This window comes from Limulus polyphemus, unplaced genomic scaffold, assembly GCF_000517525.1.
Source record: "Limulus polyphemus unplaced genomic scaffold, Limulus_polyphemus-2.1.2 Scaffold2163, whole genome shotgun sequence".
Lineage (NCBI taxonomy): Eukaryota > Metazoa > Arthropoda > Merostomata > Xiphosura > Limulidae > Limulus > Limulus polyphemus.
The window spans coordinates 42,724-53,647 of record NW_013667773.1 but is presented as its reverse complement, the minus strand read 5'-3'; the positions used below and the strand labels follow the sequence as shown (position 1 = coordinate 53,647).

Below are 10,924 nucleotides of genomic sequence, written 5' to 3'. Positions count from 1 at the left end.
TTATTATTATATATATATATATATATGTGTGTGTGTGTGTGTGTGTGTGTGTGTGTGTGTGTTCGTGTGTGTGTACGTGTGTGAACGTATGTGACTTTCTTAAGGTAGTTAAATGCCTTGTCACCTAATTAATGGTGCACATAAATGGATTAATGAGATTTTAACTGTCTCTATCTAGCAATAACACAGTCAAGGGCATGTAACAGCCTTTTCCAACACAAAGTATTAATACATTCAAATCATAAAGATATGTTCCCATTGATGATTCAGATTTTTTCAAGACAGGAATACCCCATGTACTTAATGGTTTTGGAAAATAATGAAATATGGATTAATTTCCCCAGATGGATATACTTCTTGATTTTGTTGCATACAGTTGCCTGGGGCATACAGGTGGCTTCGGCCAATGACCTTTGTGTTTGTGAATTCTCACCTGTTAAAGGTGACACTTTGTTTATCACAACTTGTTTCAGGTCTCTTTTCTGGATGGTCCTAGAACCCACATATGTCATGCATACACAAGTTGCTTCCATGACATATCCATTCAAGCATTACATACCTCAAGCAGCTGGAATTTCAATTGCTAGAAATCAATACACCTGTCCTTCCATATAATAGATTCATGAATTTCTAGTTTTTATAGAAATCAGGTGCCTATGAGCTAGGTTCATCCTCAAGATTATCACAAATTATCTCAATTGAACAAATTTTGGCACCATCAATCAAGTTCTAGTTATCATGGAAGCAATAACTGATTTGTATCTTTAATTTCTCAAAGTTATCTTTCCTCACTTGTGCTCCTCTTGAAATATAGACAAAGAAAATCCTCTATGCTCTGGCAAAATTTAGCAGAGAGGAGGAAAGAAAAGCTAAGATGAGGATGAGAACAAAGGAACACCAATTACCTTGATAAGTCTTCTGTTAAATATTGCATGCTTTATGCTTATCTACCATTCAGATGATTAATCCATAGTTGGGGCCATCAGATACCACTGATCACATCAGTCAATTTTGAACAGATCATCTGGACTCCAAGGAGCATGTGGAAAACTGCCAAGAAGGGGCTGTCAACTGTGGATTTGCTGAAATCAACTGGGGCATTATGTACATAGATGAAAATATAAGCATTCAACATTGATGTATCCCCTCATTAGATCACTCCTTCAGAAGAAGAGATGAGCTATGGTGGGTGGACCAAGTTCACATACCAACCACTACACAACATTTAGATGCATGGTCATAATCATGATATGTTTGAGTGATGTTGCTGTCATATTCAACAAATTACATAATCTGCATAAGCCAGGTACCTCTCATTATGATAAGAAAAACATTGACAACTTTCACCAATGTGAACCTTGTGTTTGAGTTGCCTTGAGAAGAGATACCAAGCCTATGGCAACACATTACTGGAGCGAGCAGTAGTGAAAACTTAACATTTGGTAGAATGAGAGAATTCCAGCCAATAAAGAAGAATCAATGCCCATGCTGACAGTGGCTCTACAGTAGTTTACACAGAATAACATGAATGATGGTAGGTTGCCCTTGTTACAACCGGCAGGAAGAAACAAACTGAAACATATCATTCTTCCATCTTTCAAGAGTTCAACAAAGGAAGATTTAGCTCACTTCTAAAGCAGTTTTGCCAACTAGCTGCATAGAATTTCTGGCCCTAGAACAATTGGAACACTGTGTGCTGTTTAGTTTGGATGGACTAGCACTTGATGCTGTAGAATACCTGAAGTATGGCCAACTCTGCAGAAGGAAAACTGAGCCATATATCAGTTATAATTAAGGTTCATAAATGTGGTGGCCATAAGAACTTAGCTGTGTATGTTAATGAGCTGCAAATACCAGCATGGTGACAGCAAATACCAGCATGGTGACAGCTGACCAAGAGGATACCTTGGTCAATAATTTTTTGGATGGACTTCTTAGTGAATCTATTCAACACCACTTGGACATTACAGATATTATTTTGCTAACAGAAACTGTTTCCATGGCAATAAGGAACTATAACCATAACTTTGACCAAGAAAACCCTATAATGGTAGCTGCAGTGGTTCCACAGTGAATGTGCAGACCTAATGACATGGGTAACCATAATAGATCATACTACATCCACAGAAACCACGTGGTAGCACAGATAACCCTGAATGACTACCAACTGAGTGGCAGAGGTATCACAAGTCAGGTATGCTAATAATGCAGGTGGAGAGGAGTCTTGATTCACAGAAAAATGTCTGTTATAATTATGGGTAATTTCTGATACAAGTATCATTTCCCTGTGTCTGTACAGGATTCTAAACACCCTCAGAATAGACTAAATACTTGACAACAGCCTCAAGGGAAATGACAAGCAATAAACACAGTCAGGCCCATTAATTTAAACTAGCAAGACCTTGATCATGTCTGTCCACTGATTTGAGGGAAACAGCCATCTCTGGATTTTCAGGTATGGTGGTTAGTAAAACAACTATAAGAGCTGAGTATGACTTGGTAAATGCCTGGTAAACTACACGTGTGAGGTAGTATACAGTTTATATAGGTGCTACTAAAATTCTCTTAGATCTTTAGATGTATCAGTTACTATCATATAAATCACCATTCCATCCAGTAACTACGGTTTCTTCTCACTAACAGTGATTGGCTTACAGTAAAAGGAGTTGCTTTCCTTGGCATCGCTGTTGGTATCATCCCTAAAATGTACAGAAGTTGTAAAATCAGATTATGGTTCAAACATTAGCATTTTTGGTTATTTTCTACTAATGTTATCTGCTAATATAACTTATATACTAGGGGAACTGCAGGTCTGTGGTGAAACCATATAATGTTGACCCAAATATGCACAGTCTAATACATAAGTTATTTTTTGTTGTGATCTACAAACACTATCCTATACTGCATCACATGCTGAGATATATTATATGCTGAAGGAAAAATCTCCCAACCTTCAAAAAGTACATAATCATCACCAGTATTGACTTTTCAAAAGAAAGAAGGTACACAGAAGTTCTGCATGGATTTCAAGCAGGTGAATGTGGTAATACATGCCCACTGCTGCCCAGGGACAGATGTCTCAATGCATTGGAAGAACCTATTGGCTTAATTCACTAGATCTTGCCTCTTGGCAAGTTGAGCTACACAATGAAAGCAGACTTCAGACCACAAATGGTGACAAATGGTTCGACTTTTTAAGCCTGGCAGTGAAAGTGCTTAACACTGCAACTGTTCTGCCACAGTATGTGAATCTACTACTGACCCAAATCCATGTGTCAGTATGTTGTATACAACAGACAGATGCATACTTCATGTGGTAACATTCATGAAATTATGGTAGTTTAAATATATAAAACAATTTAAGCACCTAATTCTAAAAGAACAAGTAATGAAGAGAAAATGCTTCTGAGATAAAATGTATTATATTTCTTTTTAAAGAGTGAAGTTGAAAATTTGCTATTTGAATGACTGTGTTTCCTTTATGGAAAGCAGACTTCAGCAATAACAACTAAGGTTGACCATTTTGACATTGTTGTTTTTTTTTACTAGTTTCTGAGTAGCATTCACAGTATTCCTTATTGCTTTGACAATTGAATATTTTACTTGTTTTCAAATGTATAGTTTAAATCCTTTCATAAGTGCACCTTGAAAAATGTACTAGACTTGAATTTACATCTCACCCTTAAACTGAATGACTTAACCAGCATGCTGTTGATGATTAAGGTAAACCAACTACTACCTGTCCAGTTTTCTGTTTATTAACCACATCAAATGACCAATTGGAAGAGTTATTTTAGGAGTAGAGCAACATTTCAAATCTGGGCAATCTCCCTGGCACTCCCAGTTGCACAAGTGATAAGCACACTGCCTGCATCATCCATCAATAATCCAGTTGCCTCCTCTCCTTCTAAACCACTGAAAAGCGATCATGCCCAAAGCAGGATCAATTCAACATCAATTGGAGAAGAAAAAAAAGAATAACTGATGTTTTTTTGAAAGACAGAATGAAGTAGGAGGGGAGTAGGTTCAACATTTGTTTATATATCTCAGTAAAACAAAAACAATGGAAGTTCTATGTTTATGTTATGACTTGTCTATATATATGTATATAGTATGTGTTTCTAATTAATTAATTGGACACTCAGAAAATTACAAAAGGTTAAGAAGAAAACCTAAAATGGGTGATTAAGAGCACAGATACATCACTGACACCGAAAACTAGAAAATGAAAACTTTCTTAATATTTTCTTTTGAAATTAAGATATCAAACCTTAGATGACATTAAAATTATAAATTGTGTTTTGATGCCAAATTTACTGTCATACATTGAAACTAAAGTTGTTCAAATAAATTTTGATTGTAACTATATAAGGTGGTGATATGTATACTTTGACCTTGCAGTGAACATCGGGTTATGTGCCCGAGTTGTAACATTTTGTAGACTGCCAGGTCAAGGTACTTATCTAATGTTTCAAGGGATAGTTATATCATATTCTACTTCATTTTGTGTGTGTAAAGGACTATGTTATGACTGTAACTTGAAGCAGAGATAGTTCCACATTCTGGTGAATGTTTCTTCATTGTTCAGCTACAGAGAGAAAATGTATATGGTGAATGCAGTCTGGCATTTTTCAAGTGATTCTTACTGATCTTTGAAAGCATCAAGATTTGCTGATCAAATGTGATACTTGTTCGTCTATACTCTGTTATACACCACATTTCACTTAATATAATTTTCTCATTATTTCACAATGCAATAGTCAGCACTATCCTGATCAGCCACTTGTTTGTTTCTCATTTTATAACATACTTCAACACTGTATCTTACATCCTTCATTTCACTTGTAACAGATCACTACACCTGTTCAACATTGTATCTTACATCTTTCAAGTGCTTGTGTACTAGATTCAACCTTGAGATTACCACACATGTATTAGAAAGGTTGGCATCTCCTCATTTAAATAATTTCACAGATCAACGTCTGAACATGAAAGATGCTTAAAAAAGAATACATTTTAGGTTGATCTTTTGTCAAGAAATTTTTCTCTTAAGAAAACTGAGAATAACTAGTTACTACTACAGGTACATTCTGCTAGAATAGTAACAACTGCTTCATACCTTAAAGTTCATTACTTATAGCTTAGTGACTGCACAATGAAAAACAAAATATTTTTCCTTGAGACAGAAGAATATGTTTTTCTTCTAATAATGTATATATGTTCATTACTGCTAAGTTCAAATTATAAATATGATTCCCCAACTAGCTATTTATCACTTTCAGATATAGACTTAATACATAAGTATACTGGTTTATTGAAGAAAGACAAAAATGTAAGTAACTGTTATGTAGTTTTATCTGAAATTATACTAATCTGTGTATATGCTTTAAACTTTTCAAAGTAACCCTTTTAGTTTTGCACTATTTTATACTTCACACATTTTCTACAAAATATCTAAAAGCTGACAAAATTATAAAATGTTATATTTAAAACAAGTTTTAAGTATAGGAATATAAGTTAAATTGGATAGCATTAGAAGGTTTACCCACATTATTATTGAACCTCCCAAGTTTAAACTATTTGTTTTATTCCAAATTCTAATCTTACACTGGCATACAGGTTACAAAACAAAATTAATAAAAGACTACAAAATATATGTTTTCCTCTAGATTAATTAAAGTTGGCTAAATCTAAGACTAGAGTGTTTGTAGATTATTTCTGCTCATATAGGAAATTCTTGAAGCTTAACAATCCATCAAAGAACTTTGTCTTACAATACTTAAATGATGGATCAACTTTTACATTTTTGCTGAGAAACTAATAATTTGTCTAATTTCATTTTCAATTAAATAAGAGCAATACAAGCTTTCATTTTTTAAGAAATTTAGTTGTTTTTTTTTAAATTTACTGTTTTTATACTCTTAGTCAGTCAATGTGTCCCATTAAGATATATAAGATATAAAACCATCACCTTTCTTTTAAAATTAAAGTAGTAGATGTGCCATCAGATAATTCAGATGGACATGCCGCTACATTTGGATCAGCTCCTAAGAGTAGGAGTTCTTTCACACAATCCATGTTGTTCACCATACAACTGATGTGCAGAGGGGTCCAACCATCACCATTTGTAGTATTAATCACTGCTGGTGATGGAAAGCTTCTTAAAGCCTAGCAAGGAAACACCACTCTGCAATTTAAAGAACTTAACATCAGTAAATGTAAAATAAAAGAAACTATCTTAATTGAAGAAAACAGCCCCACCTTAAAAAACACTCCAGGGTACCAAGATACTGATATTAGACTGTGAAACAATATCCAGTCTGTGGTCTTTTTGTTCTATACTGACAAAATCTTGTTGATATGTCATACAGTTATGATAAAGTTTTTCATTACCCAGTCAAGCTGTCTCAACTTTTATTTACTGGTACTATAATACTACTGACTTCTCTCACACTGGTTGAAGAACATTTTTTTTAATTGTTAAGGATGCATTATCATATTGCAAAAACAAACTTCATGGCTTATTAAAAACTTAATGTATGAAACCTATTTGTTGCACTCTTTTTTTTTTCTTCGTTATATTTTTGTTAAAAATTAGTGTTTTGAATGGATATACTGTGATTTTTTGAGTTGCAATGGTGGTAAACATGGGAGGGTTTTATGTTCAATGAATCTAGCTTCCAATTTTCTACCTGTTTCTCTGATGTAAAATTCTGGACAGTTATTACATGTTATTTTATATATGACGTTGGAATTGTGTGATTCTATGTAATTTTTATTTAATAACGATTTTAGTTTATTGATAGGATTTTGGGTGACTTTTACATCAACAGAAATTTTATGTTTGATGGCAAGTTTTCTCCAAGTGTTGATCATTTTTGAGTTAATGTCAGGGATAAATGGTATACTGCAGTGTAATGTTTTGTTGTTGTTTGGTGTATTAGTGTCAATTTTGTTTGTGAGTTGAGTTTGAAGTTTTTATTCTGGTGGTTGTATGGAAATGTTTAGTGGAAATTTGTTGGTGTGCATGAAGAATGCTTTATAGAGTTGATTTCTTCATCTATGTCTTGAAGCTATGTGTAAAAGATTTTTTTAGTATATTAATTTTTTTGTTTGGATTCATGGGCAGAATTCCAGGGGATGTAGAAGCCTGTGTGGATGATTTTTTTGATGAATTTTGGTTTTGAAATGTGTGTGTCGGACCTGGTAATGTTGAGGTTAAGAAAAGACAATTATTTGATATTTTCTTGTTCAATGGTAAATTTAATGTTATGGTGAATAGAGTTTATGTGTTCAAAAAAAAAAGTTCCTCATTATCAAATAGACTAGTAAAATTATTGGTTCTTCAAGTTTTAAGATTTTTCTAAAGTTTCAATTTATACATCTCCAACTTGGATGAAGCCTGGTAAAAATCATTGATCATAAAAAGCATATGGTTGTACTTTATAATTTGAGTCGAATAGTAACAAGAATGATACATTTTGTTTTATAAAAATAGTTCAAACTTACTTGGATAATTTCTTTTTTTGAAGCAGCAGCAGCATAATGATATACAGTGTTACCACTTTTATCTGTTAGGTCAACTCTAGCATTCAACCGTAGTAGTGTTTCAATAGCAGACACATTCTGGAGCTTCACAGCCAGGTGAAGGGGAGTAACTAGAGTTTCTTCACAAACTGCATTGACCATACTGCAAAGATTAGAATATTAAACTGGTTATTGATTACAACCTAAGAATAAAGACCGTAGTACCTACTTGTTGTGTAGATATCTTGAAATAAACACCTGTTATGCTTGTCTGTATGTGTGTACCTATGGTATTCTCAGAGATAAATGTAGAAACCACAATAAATCAAAAAATGTCAGGAAATGTATCACAAAATTAGATCTGAATTATTTAACTCTGACAGAGTTGTAGAAAGAGATCCAAAACATTATGAATAGAGAATTGATCAACAAAACAAATCAAACTTAATGATTGTTCTTCAATGGCTACTGGTGGGTAGAGCTCTGACTCGAGAGAGAGAGAGCATAAAAAACCATTTTAAAAGCATTCCAGACAAAAACAGTATATCAATATTCACAAAATATTATAATGTAATCCCCTCAGTTCACATGCACTACACAGGTCAATGTTCATCATTCCTACAGAACAAATAGGGAGGACATATAATCTGATCAAAAAAGATCATGCTCCACCAACACATAGTGTATTCTACTACAATTCATTCTTTTCCACATGAAAGCACATATGATGTCAAAGGGGAATGCTCCACAGCAATACGTAACTAGAGTGAAAGGAAATAGCTACATTCCATGATCAATGTATTATTGTAAACTTCTCTTAGTTTTACTATTAGCAACACTGGCTTAATGGCATGAGTTACTTGTAACAATATACCAAAATTTTTTTCTTTGGTCACACTACTGAAGGGATTCACATTTATATTAACATGTGATACAAATTATGATAACCCAAATACATCACCTTTACTTACTATAACTGAAGGTCAATTTGCCAAATATTTCTCCAACTTAACAACTGTTCCAAGCCATTCTGTAGTACCTCATTACAGCTAAAAATACCCAAGAGTTTAATATCAGCAGCAAACTACTAATGTGTCAATAATGTTTTTATCAATATTATTAATGTATACGACTAAAAGCAGAGGGCCAAGTACAAATACTAGTTAAAATGAGAATTGGGCCCTTACAGGATGGCAAGGTTTTTTGTTGGAAAGTAGTCAGATGAGCACTATAAAGATGATTCTGGGAACATTAAGGTTATTTTATAGGAATAATTAAAATCTCTAGCTATTTTCTCTTGAGAAAAAAAGGGTAAGAAGTGACCTTATTGATATTTACAAAATTACCAATGGGATTGATATGACAAAGGCCTCTAATTCCTTTATGCTATAATCTGAAGACAATAAGACACAAGTTAAGATTTGGAAGATAAAGGCTAGGCTCAAGTAAAACAGATTATATTTTTCTAACAGAGTGATTAGCTTGTGGACTAAATTACCACTGGAAGTACTGGAGGCCAAAACCTTATGAAAACTTAAGAGAAAAATCAAGGAATTTCCAATAAATGAATGGCATATTTAAGATCTATATTTTTACATTTCTTTTCCTCAGAGTTGGGCATGTAAAAACAGCCCTGAAAGACCAAATGATTCCTTGTTGTCTGTATATTACGTTTAATTAGATCTCTAAGGCATTCTACAAGAAAAAGGATCCAGTTTGGCTGGCCTTCATTGATAATAATAGCAATCTTTTGCTCTCTGTTGTCCAATCACCCAACAGTCAGATCAACAAGTATCTCTCAGTTGCCACCAATGTTATTTTCTTAGCTAAGCTTTTCTGTGGCACCTTATCAAAAGCTTTATGAAAACCTTAATACAACAAGTCTACACCCTTTCCATCATCCATATAACAAGTAACATCCTTGTTGAAAAAAGTTAACAGGTTACTAAGGTCAGACATCCCTTCAGTGAATGCATGTTTAAATTTCATGAAATCTCACTATATGATTTTGCAAGTCTTTTGTTTTTCTAGACTTTCTAAGATACTAGAAACATTTTCTACCTTGAGCAGTCTGTGGGAAATATTGAAATTAACCTGAATAGGATGGATATTAAACCCTTGGTGGTGAGTATAAAGATTGTGAGATTAAGAATAGATGAATCACTTGGCGCAGACATTTCTTTTCCAGGGGTTTTCAAGGAGATAAGAAATAAGTGATCCTCTCTCAGGGGCATGCAAAGGGCCAAAAAGTTGGTGGAACTTGAAAAACATTTCAACAATGGGAGAAAATTATTATGGTTACTCTCTAGAACAGGCTGGGTGGCTAGAGCCTACCAATGGTTCCAGAGGCAGAATCTCATTGGGATACCAGGAGGTGAAGCTTTAGTAGAGTTGAAGTGTGTATGTTTTGGAAGGTGAAAATAATTTTGTAATTACAAAAAATTGTCTTTTTTTAATGGAAATGAACAGAAAACTGTCTGAATATCAAGATATATATAAAGATTTAATTGTAATGAATATTATTATATCTTAATTGGATTTCTTTTTTCATGACTTCTGCTTTTCCGGATTGATAAACTGTTTTATTCTAATAGCTTGTCATATATTTGAAGTGGAAAAAAATTTGCTCTTGTATAAACAGAAGATACAAAACATTTAAAAGCACAGCTATCTCATAGTAGTGAACAAAAATCTTTCTATCAACACATATTAATGGTAATGCCTATTTTAACATTTTTCTTACATTTAACATAGTGTTACGATAGCGGAGGTCACGTGATGCTAGTAACACGCCACGCGCTTCTAGAACGTTCATGAAGCGTCGGGAGACTACTAGATATGGGGTAGTCTTGTATATATATATAAGACCGGCCAAGAAGCGACGGGAATAATGTGTAATTGAACTGCGGACAAAGTATTGTTGAGTTGAGCACGTGAGATGTTCATTGTGAATTATAGCGTTTGTTATAGCGCGACTGTGGAAATTAAGTGTGTTGCAAAGTTGTATTCAGAAAGAATAAACCAGTTTTATTTAAGAAAGGACTTGTGTGGCTAAAGTTTCGTAGAAACGAAATTTATGGAAAATTAACTAACGAACGGAGACATAACAAATTGGTGTCAGAAGTGGGATGGAAAAGAAAAAAATGGAAACGAGAAGCGGCAAATCAAACTACAGCTTAGCAGATTTAATGACAGCAATACAAGAGCAGCAAAAGAAACAAGAACAACGAGAAAAGAAACAAGTAGAGATTACAACAGTTGTTGGAGGAAAAAGAAAAGAAAAAGAAGAGAGATTACAACAGTTGTTGGAGGAAAAAGAAAAGAAACAAGAAAAGAGATTACAGCAGTGGCAACTAGAACAAGAAAGGAAACAGGAAGAAAGTGAGCAGCAACTACA

At 33.8% G+C, this 10,924-nt stretch overlaps 1 protein-coding gene across 1 annotated transcript in view; it reads right to left on the bottom strand.

Annotated features, from left to right (window-relative positions):
• Positions 1-10,924, bottom strand: part of LOC106466132 (85/88 kDa calcium-independent phospholipase A2-like) — a 47,221-nt gene that overhangs the window by 33,859 nt on the left and 2,438 nt on the right. Inside the window, exons 3-4 of the mRNA XM_013926370.2 lie at positions 7,510-7,690; positions 5,972-6,168 (exon numbers count right to left, since the gene is read on the bottom strand). Coding sequence (XP_013781824.1) covers positions 5,972-6,168; positions 7,510-7,690 — 378 coding nt within the window. The remainder of the gene's footprint in view (positions 1-5,971; positions 6,169-7,509; positions 7,691-10,924) is intronic.